This window comes from Microtus ochrogaster, unplaced genomic scaffold (assembly GCF_000317375.1).
Source record: "Microtus ochrogaster isolate Prairie Vole_2 unplaced genomic scaffold, MicOch1.0 UNK5, whole genome shotgun sequence".
Lineage (NCBI taxonomy): Eukaryota > Metazoa > Chordata > Mammalia > Rodentia > Cricetidae > Microtus > Microtus ochrogaster.
Genome location: NW_004949103.1, coordinates 4,396,854 through 4,411,822, shown reverse-complemented (window position 1 = coordinate 4,411,822; position 14,969 = coordinate 4,396,854). Strand labels below are relative to the sequence as shown.

General features: G+C 47.4%; 1 protein-coding gene across 1 annotated transcript in view; it reads left to right on the top strand.

Moving 5' to 3' along the window:
* The window catches only part of Wdr1 (WD repeat domain 1), a 36,118-nt gene extending 34,619 nt beyond the window's left edge, over positions 1-1,499 (top strand). Inside the window, exon 15 of the mRNA XM_005365967.3 lies at positions 394-1,499. Coding sequence (XP_005366024.1) covers positions 394-500 — 107 coding nt within the window. The 3' untranslated portion in view covers positions 501-1,499. The remainder of the gene's footprint in view (positions 1-393) is intronic.
* The last annotated feature ends 13,470 nt before the right edge of the window (positions 1,500-14,969 follow it).

Sequence of the window (14,969 nt, the reverse complement as noted above, 5' to 3'; positions counted from 1 at the left end):
ACTTCATCCGCTTGTCATGCTGTGGTATTGACGGAGTAACTGATTGGTCTATTGAGCTCAGAGCCAGTGTGGAGCTGACTGGTTGAATCTGTGAATGTAGATCCTGTGGACTCACACGTGTGTCTGTTCTTCTTGTCTGACTAGTGATATATATCAGTGTTGGGAATTAGAGAGGAACCACTTGGCATTGTAGAAGCCTGGAATTGGTACAAGGCTGAGTTCACCTGGTCCTGCCTCTGCCCTCACAAACTTGTTGTCCTTGTGAAAATGAAACTGCCTCCGTGGTAGTTTCTGGTTCTCACTGATGACTTTAGCCTTGGCTTCTCTCTTCTTAATCAAATATAGGGAGAGGCAGAGTGGGCCCGTTTCCTCACATTGCTTTCTTCTTCCCAGATGCTCACCGGCTGCACCATGTCAGCAGCCTGGCCTGGCTGGATGAGCACACACTGGTCACCACCTCCCATGACGCCTCTGTGAAGGAGTGGACAATCACCTACTGAGGACACCGCTCACCCCATGGACCGAATCAGGGACTAGATTTTAACTGCCTCGGAGCACCCTTCTCTTAACTATTTCTGTAATGCTCCCCTTCCCGCCTGCCCCGGGAGTGAGCAGGGCCTGTGAATACCCTCCTCTCTGCAGGGTGTCCACGTCTGTACGCGTCCTTCTGAAAGCTTTAGACAGTAACAGTTTGCACATGAGAAATAAAGCAAGCACTTAAACAGCGTGTGGAGCGTACCTAAAAACTTACAGCCCACCAGACCATGAGAGCGTGGAACATTCCAGAGGCAGCAGCCTCCAAAGCACAGACCCCAGCCCCTGTGGCTCTTGCAGCTTATCAGGAAGTTGGGTAGGGAGCAGGCCACGACTCCCCTTTCCCATGCAGGATGCAGCTGCACTGGAGAGGAGGAGCTGCTCTACAGACCCCTGTGTCAGCGTTCTGTGGAGAACAGGTGTCTGCTCCTTGGTGTTAGTCATGTTACATGGCTGTCTCCCTGGAGCCATCCCCAGATCCCACGGGGACACGTGAACCTTGACCTCATTGTCAGATCAGATTTTGTGCTTGATTTTAAGAACGGAAATCATGGAAATTATTTTTTTTTTTAATGTATCTTGACTGTTGTCTGTCTTGTTCCTGAACTGGCGCACTGACAGTACCATGTCTAGGCGAGTAAAGCCCTTAGCCAGACTGAGGTGTCCTGGTCACATGATAACCATGCTTCAATGTTTTCCTGTCTCTTCCCCCCCCTCTGGCCCCAAGAGCAGAGATTAAGGACAAGATGATGTCACTGTAACTTGTCATGTTTTTACCTTTTTTTTTTCTTTTTCAGTGCAGAAATTAAAGTAAGTATAAAGCACCGTGATTGGCAGTTTCTTTGCGTGTGTCGGAATCACTGGTAAATGTTGGCTGAGAACAATCCCTCCCCTTGCATTTGTGAAAACACTTTGAGCGCTTTAAGAGACTAGACTGAGAAATAATTAAATATCTTTTCTCTTGATTGTGGATCACTGGCTCTGTGTGGTGGTACGTGCGGGAGGATGGGATGCTTTGGAGGACCCACCAGCCAGCATATCTGGTAGGGTCCTCACGAACCCACATTATGGCAATCACATGGAAGGATAGCCCCAGAGAAACCAGGACTCTGCCTGTTCCCATCCCTGCTTCCAGACCCCATATGGCCTGGTCCACCCCCTTAGGGCCCAGGTTTCATTTGTAAACTGAGCATTGGGCCTGATGTTATCTCACCCTCCTGTCTATAATCAGCCTAATCTTCAAGCCATGAACCAGATCTGAGTATTTAAGAAAAGGCACCGCTCTTGGGTTCAAATATGTACTCTCCATAAAAACAATCCTTTCTCGGGTTCTTGATGTTGCTCCTCCATTCAGGTGTAAAAAGGACGCCGTTATCTGAAACAAAATCCCCACAGAACAAGGTCAGACACATGTTGGGCAGTGAGACCAGATGTTTTCATGTCAGTGAGTCAGTGGATGAAAGTGGGCAGCCTCTGACGGGTGGTGGCCTGTCAAGTCTTAATCCTTGTGGAGTCAGAGGGACATCAGAGCCGCGAAGTTTGACAAGAGGAGCCATTTGCTTCAGGGTAGAAGACGCCATGGGAAAATTAAATGGAAAGTGGGTTTGGTTTGGTTTGGTTTGGTTTTTTAAACACAAGCTTTATATGTGTGAATGTAAGTGCACATGTATTACAGCACACATGCAGAGGCCAGAAGCTTTGAGTCAAACCCTCTCCCACAACCTGGGGTTCTCGTTCTCAGATAGACTGCACGCCTGTCTGACTCCATTGGTGCTGGAGGCAGACGCATACAAGGATACTTGGCTTGTATGAGTCTAGGACCTGAATTCTGGCCCTCGTCATTGTGCAGTAAGTGCTCTTAGCCACCGACACATGCCTGCAGCCCCCAAACTTGGTTCCAAGAAAGACAAGCAAGTTAAAGTGGTTGCATTTGACTATAGTCATAATTAAGCCAATGCTGGAAGGAGAATGACGGTTTGACCAGTAATACAGACACTGCCCTGTACCAGACCAAGGGACATTTCGTGAGTTTGATACCTAGCAATTTTTTCTTTAAACACATTTGAGGGTTTTTTTTTTTTTCATGAAATTAGTACAATTTTCAAAATAGAGGAATAGAAACCACAGTGCATGATAATGCCTATTGAGTGGCCCCATTTCAAGTGCTACCAGTGTACAGCGGGCTGGTGGGGTTGGCTTCATTTCTATAGACACTTTTCAAAAAAGTACCCGTACCCACAATCTATTATTTCAACAACAAAGATCTGTATGCGAAAGCTTCAAGGGAGCACAGAATGTCAGGGAAAGTTAACTCTGAGGGGGACGTGGGAAGTTTTTGTGAGCTAGCAGTTTGGTGGCCACACACCAGACCACCAGGTCGCCATCACTGACTTGTTTGAGGAGCATTCACAGCAGTGGGATGGGACCTGCCCTCTTCCTCTTAGAGCCAGGATAACAGCTCTATGCCAGCCATCTACATTTGGGCTACAGCTCTGACTGCCTGAAAAGAGAAAAGATCCTAAGATCCCCAGGCTACACTGAATCAGAATAGCATGCCCACCAGCAGGGCCCATCAGCCAGCTTCAGGTGCTGTGATGCCTAGTTCTTTCTCACCCTGAGGGAACCAGTGCAGTTTTCTCCAGTGGAGTCTCACTGGGTGAGACCATGCCAGACAGTAGGAGGCCAACACACATACACAACTCTGATACTTGGGGAGATAAATATATATATATATTTGTAGTTTTTTTAAAAAAAATTTACTAGTTTTTTGGAATTTTACATCATGCACCTTAACTATGCTCACCTCCCAATTTGCCCATATTCGTCCCTCACCCCTGTGCCAAAAGAAAATTTTAAAAAAGCAAACAAGAACAGGAAATCTCCATCTTTCCCACCTCTCCAAGTCCTTCATTTGTCTTGGTGGCGCTGGCAGCATTGTGTCATTTAGCATACCCTTTGTCCAATCAGCCTTTCTTGCAAATGTTCGTTGCAGTGAGTCATTGGTCTGGTTCAAAGCCTCTGGTTTCTGGTACACGGTCATCGCTGGATCCTCACTGAAACTCCCCTCAGATAGCCCACAGCCACCCCGAGTCATGGAGGTCCTGCGGATATTGTTCCTCAGGACCAGAACCTTCACTAGCTCCAGCAGGTCCTAGACTGGGTGGTACCGAGCTGGTCAGTCCCAGCCACTGGACTCAGATGAGGGGGCAGAGCCAGCTCCCCTGTGCCCATCCCATCAGGGTCAGTTTTCTCTCACCTGTGGTGAGGGGTGGGGCGTCTCTCCTGAGTGCGGGGTCAGCTCTCTTGCTGTGGTGTCCATGGAGAGGCAGGGCCAGCTGACCCCTGCACTGGCACAGTGGTCATGGTGGTCACGCGACAGGTGTGAAAATAGCTCTCCAAGGATCTCTTGGGGTTAGTCTTGTGTGAATTTCCTCCTCAAGTCACCCAGAACCTGTTGGAGCTGAATGCTCCCAGTATGGACCTCAGAGCTGACGGCTCCATGGAAGTGTAGATCCTCCTTAATGACCCCAAGATCCATGATTGTGAGACACGCCACTGAAAACCAAGCAAAACTACATACAAGTATCTGGAAGAAACTGGTTAACCCAACACTTCTTATCAGGGCACACTTACCAGAAAAATATGTCCCCCCCCCCTTTCCCTAAATTAGAAGAATAGCATTGTTTTCCATTTTAGGGAATGTCTGTCTCCAATGTGTGATACATCGTTCTTGCTCAAGAAGTGACAATCTGGTCTCATGCACAGAGGAAGGACTTGGTCCACTTTGCAGACAAGAACTGTAGGTCTTCATCTTGGACACTATCCCAAGGAAGACCAGTAAAAAGCCAAGCGGGAATTATCTTGAGCAACCTGAAATCCCAGCCACTGACTTTCTGTCCTCTGTTAAGTTGAAACCCACCTTGGATTTTTCTCGTATCCATTTACCAGTGTGAAACATTATTTGGAAATGGTCCATTCATTTAAGCATCTGTCAGTCCCATTCTCTCAAGTCACCATGATACTAATTAATTAATAATATGAGCATAGCACCATTAATATTAAGAGTTGACAACTCTGAGTGGCTATCCCTGGGCTTTAGGTCTCTGCTCCTGTAATCTCAAGTCTGGTTTCTACCAGGAGGAGGAAGAGGGAGCATCCGTGTGGGCTCATGGCATACACACCCACAGTATCCACTCTGATTTTATGGGCGCCCTTAGTCCGGTGAGCACACTTTCAGAGGGCTCAAGAGCTGGACTTGGAGGCTTGGAAGAACAGTCCACAATGAGGTAGGCTCATCCCCAGTGTGACTGCTCCCAAATTGGCAAGGAGAGCAACCAACCTCCCATTCACAGCAAATGCCCACACAAGACTTCTGGGCAAGTCAGGGAATACATTAAGGAGCTTTATTTTGTTTCTTACACGTATGTTAACTATATTTGGATTGCAAGGTGATTTTAAAAAAAATTATCAGTTGCGTGTCATCTTCATGAGCAAAGATTTTCTCAATGACCTTGCAACTCAGAGCAGACAACAGTTGACAACTGATGTGCGTGCAGTTGTGACGATGGACACAAAGCTGCAGTAGCCATGTCACACACATGGCAGGAAGTCATGAGGATCCATCATATTAATGCAGTCTGATCTGCAGCTCAAACACGGCTTTTCAAACAGCCACAGGGCTAAAGTTGCGCATATAGTTCAGCTTGGTGGAGTTCATTTTTAACTGATAAATATCCTGGCCAGTTAGAATTCTAGGTATCATTTTATATGTAAAAGTTTTACTGGACAAAATTTGACAACCGCTGAATGAAATCAACTCTAAAAAACAACAATTTATTTCTGTAGGACAAAAAACAACTTTAAATTTGCCCAAGCATTTAGTTACAGAAAGATTCTAATTTCTAACCTTTAATTCTTACTATTTTTGTTATTCAAAGGGGAAATTTCCTAAGAAAAACAAAGCTATTACTGCTGTAACCCATACCCCTAAAGAGGCAGTTAAGCAAGGGTTGTAGTAAGGGTTCCTTTAGCATTAACAGGGATGGGGATGTAGCTCAATGAGACAGCACCTATCTAGCAGGTGAGACCGCCCTGGTTTCATTGCTAACACCATAAATAAACACATAAACAAGACATAACTATTACTCTGGGTGAAAACACCAAAGGTTGTTTCCAATAATGCTGAGAGTCTACTCAGTGCCACACCAGGATTCCCTCTTTCTAGAAATTTCCCCATCTCTGTTTCCCAATGTGATTTTGGGGAATACTGGCCGGAAGCAAGGGTGACTCTCCAGCCGCGCATCCCTCACTCCCACAAATCCCTCCACCAGTTCTCAGCTTCTCTTCACCTGCTAACTCATTATTATTTTGCTTTTTAAAAATCAGTTGTCTAATATTGACCTAAGGTCAAGGAGTTCTGGAGATTAATAATAAGAATGGCTGCCACTGGATGCTGCACTTTATAAGACACCTAGATGCATTCGAGTCTCAGATGAATGACACCTAATTATTTTTTAGCACAAGCACGTACCATGTATTCCACATGTAGTTGCACCCTTCTGATCAGACCAGACAACTCCGCGTGGCATGACCGTGGATAATAGATTCAGATCCACTGTTTCTGATGTCTTGCTACCTGTAGAATTCTGACAGATGGGCTGGAGTTTATCTCTCACAACCATCCTTTAACGTGTGGGTGTTACTCCCCAAATAACAGACGCCGAAGCAGGCAAGAGTCTGCTGGGTAACTGGAGAGAATAGCACAGAGACTTGAAAATAGCTCTGCCTGTCAGAATCCTCCAGGCAAGCCCTCAAAGCAGAGTCAGGAGCACAGGAAAAACATGGAGAGACAACCCACTTCTTGGATAGGACAAGCTGCGTCAGGAAGCAGTGAGCAGCTTGTGCCTCTGAGTGTACAGCAGACACCAGCTCCAAGGATAAGACTGGAGATGGCTGAGCAAATGGACCATTTGAAGTGCTGTGAATGGGATGCTAAAGGCAGGTAGAGTGGCGGAGCACCCGCAAGTATCTTGCAGAAAGCTGTTATCAGTGCCGAGCTTAAAGGTACAAAGGAAGAGGGCTTGTGCAGGTGGATCAGGGAGTTCTGTAGAGCCTCCCACTAGCCAAACTAAACTGGCAGGGGCCTGGCTCACAGGGTACCCTGAGTACCATGATAATCCCCATTAGGTGCACAATAGGACAGAACAACCCAGAACTTCTGCTAATGGAGGCTGACAGTTCTGGCCCCTGCCTCGGTGCCACCATCTTATGTGGGTTCATCCTTCAAGGCTGTACCTGTACTCTGGAAAGGAAGGTGGAGGAGAAAGAAGGGTGGTGTAAGTATCAGAAGGAAAACATCTTCCCAGAGCGATGGCTGAGTCCCCCTAGATCTCACTAACCAGAGCTGCCTGCTACAGGGAGTGGATGCCAAGGTTAGGGGTATCTAGTGTCTGAACAGAACCAGCAAAGCCAATACATAGCCAACCAACGTGGCTCCGGACTTAAGTGTGAGCAAGAAATTAGCCCCGATTTTACCAGGCCATGAACATGCTTGCCAGCACAGCAGAACCTGTCCAGTGTTGACATACAGAATGGAAGAGAGTAGAATATATATCTCAGGGGTGTTTATTGGTGTCTACAGCAGTAGTGACAGCTTCCATTGCTGAAAAAAGAACCAGAAAGACACACATCTCACAGGGCTGTGCAGGGTCTGCTGGAGATGTTCCAGGTAAAGCCCTAACTGGGCCTGGCTCCCAGACTTCAGACTTCACTGTTGTTGCTGGACATGGGAAAGGTGCTGCCAAGAATGGACAATGTCAACATGAGAGTGTGGTAGATGAAGGACATAGAATAAGTACCAGCTAACAATAGTGCAGGGCAAAGAGTGAGCAGGCTAGTGGAGGGAGCCTGGGTGAAGTCCAGGGGTGTTTCTGGATCTGCTGCCCCTTTTCATGCAACATCTGCTCCATCTTACTGGGAAGTGACACCGATACTAGCTGAAGGCTGCAAAGCTCAGGTCTACTGTCATTGCGATGAAACCAGTCTTTGTTGCTTGCATTAAATGACTGCAAACATGCATCCCTGGCCTGGAGCAAAGCTGTCTTCTTGCTGTTTCAGCTCCAGTCCAAGTGGTCCAAATGCATCTTCCATGCTAGGTGACCTGTTCTTACTAGCAACCCCAGTCATTTCCTCACTCAGGGCCGATTTTTATGCTCTTGTGGTATAACAATTAAAACCTGTGATTGTGACTTTTAATTGACAACTTGACCAGATTAAGTAATCATGCCAGAGATATATTCATGAGGAACACTTGAGTGTGTCTGTGGGGGTTTTCTCAAGAAGACCCACTGGAGGTGAGGAGTTGCCCTAAATGTAGGTGGCACTAGATCCCCAAATTAATACATAGCTGGGAAATAAATGATGCTGGCATCCTCGTTTTTCTGCTCCCTGATCACTGAGTGGTTCCCAGTCCCATATCCTGTAGCCATGAACTCCACCATACCTTACCCACTGTGATAAAATGTGTGCTATTTTCCTTTTTAAAAGAGTTTTTAGATTTATTTATTTTATTTCATGTCTATAAGTGTTTTGCATGCACGCATGTATTTGTGCTGTGTGTACCTGGTGCTCAGGGAAGTTAGAAGAGGGCATTGATCTCCTGGAATAGGAGTTATGGGTCGTTGTGAGCCATCATGTGGGTGCTGAGAACCAAACCCAGATCCTCTCTGCAAGAGCAGCAGGTGCTCTTAACCTCTGAGCCTCTCCGGCCTCTTTAAACTGTGAACCAGAATGCATTCTTCCCTAGAGTTGCTTCGGCCGGGCGTTTTGTCACAGACATCGGAAAGTAACTGATCTACCTTCTCTACATGATTCTCATCCAGTTCAGTGTTTAAATCCCAGCTTTGGCTTTGAGCACATTTCTCTGTTTGCAGTGAACCATGCAGCGCTCAGCCCCTTCTGGATTGCTTCATGAGAGCAGCTCCCCAAGTCTCCTTACTACTGACTTTGCAGCTAGACAATTCCTTGTGATGGGATCAGACCTGGTCCCTGCAGGATGCTTAGAAGCCCCACCCCACCCCCAGCCTTGGAGAGCCAGATGCCCATATCTCTCCTTGACTTAGGTATTATACCAGAACTATCTCTCACTGGATTGAGAAGGGATTCCTTTTATTTCTAAAAAACCAATGGTACTGTAAGGAAGAAGCTTATCACGAGCCTAATAGGTTAAAAGAATTAGAAGCAGGACTCAGTCATTTCATTAGCCCATTTGACATTTGCTTGGGCCAGAAACGTGAAGGAAGAGACAGCCGAGGCAGCAGAGTGAGGTTGGGGGGAGCGGTCAGAGGCCCAGGCTGTGCAAGCGATGAGAATACCCGGAAACCAGACAGTTTGGGGGAAATGACCAGAACAGGAGCAAAGGAGAACGTGGAAGCAAAGGACCCAGGGCTGAAGCTGAATAAGGCTGGGCAGCTATGTAGCACCCAACAAGAGAGGCCGCAGGCCCTGCAGAAACAGTCGTGGAGCACCGCCGAGCCTTGGGGAGCAACCCAGGTTAAGGAGCTGTAATAGTAGTCCCGTCCCTATCAAGGGAGGAGGAATCCTGATACCCAGGCCTGCTTGGAGCTGTAACTCAGCTACTGTCAAGAGTTAAGAAATTCTTAGGGCCTAAGCAAGATGGCTTAACACTGATACAGCTAACCATCCCAACATCCAAGGCCTGAACAAGGTCTCTAACACTAGAGGGCACCACCACCTGCTGACGCCACTGCTGTTAATAAGAAACCACAAAAGCTGCCAAAGCCTTGACTTCTCACCCACCTCCTCACTGTCCCCCTCTGCCACAAGCCCCCCTCCCCCGCCATGTCTATCTGGGCAAAGAAAAGGACTCCAGGCAATGAGGAGAGTAGCAGATTATTGTGCTCCAGTTGGCAACGTGTGTAAAAAGACTCACCTTACCCTGTCAGGAAGGTGCCAGTCCTCATTAGGTCTCTGTTGCTGTAATAAAACACGGACCACAAGCAGCTGGGCCAGGAAATGGTTCATTTGGCCGTCAGAGCATCCTCCAGGAAGTCAGAATAGGAGCTCAGGGCAGGAACCTGGAGGCAGGAACTGGAGCAGAGGCCATGAAGGAACACTGTCTACTGACTTATTCCTCATGGCTTGTCCAGCCTGCTTTCTTATAGCACCCAGGACCAGCAGCCCAGGGACGGCAAGACTCCCAGTGAGAACAGAACGTAAGAGCAGAGGAAGGTAAGTTCTCTTCCTTCCTCTCCTTTCTCCTCTCCTTTCTTCTCTCCTCTTCTCTCTTCCCTCTCCCTCCCTCTTCTCAGAGACAGGACATTCATCTCAGACATGGGAGGTCCTGGTTCCCCAGCCTTGGGACTTCAGAATTTACCCTGGTCACACCTCTTCCCTGGCCCGTGCCTTCAGCACCAGACTATTAACTCTCCTGGATTTAAAGCTAAGATTGCTTTGTATCATTGGATTTCCTGTGTCTCCAGGATCTGCAGCCTTCTTGGCCTTTGTAATCACAGAACCTATGGTTCTGTCTCAGCCAGTGTTCTATTGCTGTGAAGAGACACCATGACCATGGCAGATCCTATAAAAGAAAGCATTTAGTTGAGGCTGGCGTATAGTTTCATAAGTTTAGTCCATTTTCAGCATGGTGGGAAGCCTGGTGCCAGGCAGGTGGGCATGGTGCTGGAGAAGTAGCTGAGAGTTCTACATCTGGATCTGTGGGCAGCAGGAAATGATGTCACTAGATGTGACTTAAGCTTTAGAAACCTCAGTGTCTACCCCCAGTGACACACTTTCTCCAATAAGGCCACACCTACTCCAATAAGACCACACCTCCTAATCCCTCTCAAGTTATGGCAACATATAGAAAAATATTGCGGCAAAACCCTTATGTCTTAAGCTGTCCATCTTTCCACAAACCTAATGAAAGCCTGGGCTCAAAGGACCACGTCAGTCTGGGTCTTCAACGTTATTGTGCCGGGGAACCTGGATTTCTAACTGATTTGCTATCAAACTTGGTAATAGATGAGAAAATGAAGTGACTAACTGGATTCTCAGCCACCTTTAATTCCGAGAAATTCATAGATTTCCTCCGAAAATATCTGGATATCTGTGAGATCACTGAGCCTGTCTCCGCTTTGGGAGAGCATGGCTCTATGACGGGGGGCTTTCGGGTTCTGTTCTCAAATGTTTGAAGAGGGAGATTCATTCTACAGAGGGAGAGAACAGCTCCTCCACTGGAGGGGTCTCAGGAAATGGAGCATCGTTTAGCTTTCATGGGGATTATGGCAGAAATGCATGAGGCAAGGAGAGGAGTGAGCTGGTCAGTCCCATCGCCCAGCCCAGGGGTGTCCCGATGCCTCCTCTTGGTTTCTGTCACACTTACCCGTAGCCTCCAGGGAAAGGTGTTCACTTAGGAGATAACAAGAAACCAGATTCTCCTTCTGTCCCTGGCCTCCAGCAAGGACCTTCTCAGTGCTGCTTTGGTGTCCTGTCTCCTGTTCTCTTCAAAGCAACTGCCTTCTCTAACAGAAATTACCCGCGGTCTCCTGGGAAACCAAATCCTGGGAAAGCTGTTCAAAGAATAGGAAATAATTATTGCTGTGTGAATCCCAAGTAAAAGCAAAACACAAAATCCATTAAAACACACACACACAAAGGATCCAGGTGGTTGTGACACATGTTTGTAATCCCAGCACTCAGGAGGCAGAGGCAGGTGGATCTCTGTGAGTTGAGGCCAGCCTGGTCTACAGAGCGAGTTCCAGGACAGCCAGGGCTACACAGAGAAACCTTGGCTCAAGAAACAAAAAAGACAAAACAACACACATGCACACATCGGAAAAATGAGAATATTTATTTGCTACTTGGGATCATGTATAACATGTCTGTGCACACATGTGCACATGTGCTTCTGTGGCAAGAAAGTCTTCAGGTTGGGTGGAAAACCATTCCCGTCCCTCCTCCTGGGTCTGTCTTCCTTGAGGATCTGGCAATGTGGACAGCACATCTATCGTGGAGGAATCTCATCCTCTGCTCTAGGATCCCTCCTGGGCAGTGTGATCTTGCATCTTCCCATCCTCAGGAGTCTGAGTTTAAGTGGTCCAGATAACACAGTTAAGCATGTTTGCTTAACTTACAAATGCTGAACTCAACTCCTGCTCCTAGGTCGAAGGCTCATCCTCTGTGCATCGGGCGGGTGCTTCACCTGACTTTGGGGATACACTTAGCTCTGAGGGCAGGACAGACGTGGCTTGTGGTTTCACTGCAGGGAGGAGGAGGGGTTAAGAAAGAAATTCTAGAACAGCAGTGGGGTAAGTGCTGTGTTGGAGGGAGTCACAGAAACCCCAAAAGGGAGACCTGAGATCCACCCTGGGATGTGGATAGGAAGCGGGGAAACAGCCCAGCTTTTGGGGTTTGGTGCAGTCCTGGCTGTGTGTACAGAGGCCGCTGCACAGCCAGCTCCGTCGCCACCGACTCTTATGTTAGCCTTAATGCTGTACTCGCCTTCCCTTCTGTGCCTCTTCTGGTTTCTGAGGTCCCCGCTTGCACTGCTCAGCAGATGACAGCAGAGAGTGGCTGTGACCATGACTGGACAGACGTTGAACCTGCTGTGGAACCTCAGGCCTCCTGGCAGGCCCTCCTTAGGCACCTCAGCCAGCAGGCAGCCTTGTCTCTTGGCCTTCTGCCCTCGCAGAAACTGGCTGGGTCTGTTTAAAAACCTCCCAAGAAAGCTGAAAGGGACAGTGCCTCCAGCCAGCACTGGCACTGGGTGCTTACTGGGACACAGCAGCTGGTGTGCCCACCTTTGATCTCTCCTCCTAGGTTAAGAGGACAAGCTGGCAGGGAACTGCTCAGCAATTACCCTGTCTAGGATGAGAAGAGATCTTTACTTTCCCTGGGGCTCGTTCCTCCTGGGGAAATCTCCTTTTACTATTAAATAATGAACATTATCCCAGCTCAGAGGAACTGGGGGAGGCCTCACAGCTTGGCTTCCTGTTCCTACCTATCCCAATCCCCCCTATTCCACACAGCCTTCTCTTTAGCTCCGTCAAAGATTTGCTGCCCAATGGTGCTAAAGAATGGTAGGTGTGGCTTCCTTCTGTCATCTTCCCAGTCATCCCCTGGGACCTCCTGGTCCCAAGCTCTTCCCACGTGTACCCTGAGGCGTGACTTTTAGCCAAGTAGCTCTCAAAGTAGGTCCCTAACCACTGGAATCTGCAACTCTATCCAACTGTGGCTCTCACTCTTTGTCACTGGCAGCGACGAAGAAGCACGCACCCCCTTGCACCCCATCATCCCTAAGTAGACATGAGACTGTAGGAGTTTACAGGCACCAGAAGACAGGGCCACTGGTGTTTTCTTTTGTGTTCTGGCTTTGCTTTTTTACCTATCAATAAATAAGCTGGCAGGCAGGGCAGAAGTGGACACAAACATGTTGTGAGGTGACATGACCCCATTTGTTATTACAAATTTCTTGTAAAGCCCCTTTCATTATCACTTAACATGTATTTGTTCATTTACTTATGATTTCGGAGATGGCAGCCAGTAGTGATGTTCCTGCCTCTGCCCCCCAAGGGCTGGGATTATAAGCATGCTCCAACACACTTGACACATAGCACCCCCTTTTCAAGCCACCTTAACTCGGGAGCAGAATCCTTCTCCCATATCGTTATTCTACTTCATCCATTATTTCACAGGTTTAAAGTATTTTATGGTCCATCTTTGCAACGTCAGAAATACAATAGGAAAAATCCTCTCATTATTTTTCTTCTACAAGATACGTTGATATTATTTTGTATGTGTCCTTTAAGATTTCAACGTTATTCATCATCTGAAAAAAAATGACTCCATTGACCATTTTTGTTGTTGCTTTTATAGAGTTTGGTTTTTACACGTTCTTTCAATTTTTTCATGCAAAACATATTCTACTTGGTGAGTTTTCTGTATATGGCATATCTATATTAAGAAGAGCCTGGGAGTGAGAAAAACAAAATAAGGATAATATTTTCATGAGAGAGAGAAGGGGTGGGTTGGGAAGTCAGTGGGAGTCGACAGGGCTGGTTTTATTCCGGCACTCTTCGTGAATGGTAAAATATTATCTATTGGTGAAGAACACTGCTACCAAAGTTTAGCAGCTGAGGCCATAGACCTCGTCCTTTCACAAGTCCCATTGGCTGCAGCGGGCACAGCTCAGCTGTGACCTCTTCCCAGCTGAGCTGGTTGGGCTGCCCATGAACTCCAGGCATCCCTTCGGTTCCCTGACACATGGCTGCTATATGAGGTGGCTCACCACCCTGCAGCTTGCTTCTTGACAGTCTGAGAAGGGGAGCCAGCAAGATGGCGCCATCCTTACACAGTGTAAGCATATGGATGCCTCCCTCACACACCTCCCGTGTGTCCAAAAGCAGGCCTGAGGTTCTGTCCACACCCTAGGGAAAGCGTCCCACTCGCATGCATTCCAGGAACCTGTCCTAACTGCCTGTTGCACGCCTGCTCACTCAGTTTGTTCTCATGCTCTGTGTGTGTCTCTGTGTGTGCGTTTTATAAATGTTTCTATCCCAGAATAGGTTTAGTGATTTTAATATTTCATACCCTGAAAGCAGTTTCCAAAGTCAATTACAATGTCAAAAATACACTGGATTTGGGTCTGACCCTGCCCAGGCACAGCCAAGCAAAAAGTACCCCACTGCTGTAGGCATATAGGGTGAGCCTCGTCTAAAATCTGCAGCTGACCAGGAACCCAGTGGTTGATTCTTCTTTTGGAAATATCAGAAGTTGCCATGAGCTTGGAAGTTGAGGGCACTCTACAGGGTGCACTCAGAATGTGTGTATTATTTAGAAATGATTCCCATACCTAATTCTGATTTGAAAAATAGTTGGGGAAAAAAACTACTTTAAAAATTTTCAAACTTTCACTAATTTGAAAAGAATTGACATTATACAATATTTGCCATGTACCTAGATCAAAGGCTGACTCTTCTCTTACCCGAGTGAAGTCGCCCATGCCTCCCCTCCCTTCTCTTTCTCTTCCTTCCCCCTCTTGTGTGTGTGTGTGTGTGTGTGTGTGTGTATGAAAAGACCGTCAATCCTTTTCCTGGTGGTAAAACAAAATTCTAGAGACTGTATAATATGTGACAAAGTTTATTTAGCTCACAGTTTGGAAGACTGAAAACTCAAGATCAGGTGGTTGTCTCTCTGGCAAAGAACCCACACTGCTTTAGAACAGGGGGACAAGCTTATGTGGCAGAAGTGCCTGTGACCAGAGAGCAGAAGAGAGGATGGGTAAGCAGCTGCTTGTCTTCTTACAGCCTGCTCCACCGCCTCCCATTTCCCTCCCCCTCCCCAATCAAGTCCCCCTCCCTCATCAGCCCAAAGAGCAATCAGAATTCCCTGCCCTGTGGGAAGTCCAAGGACCACCC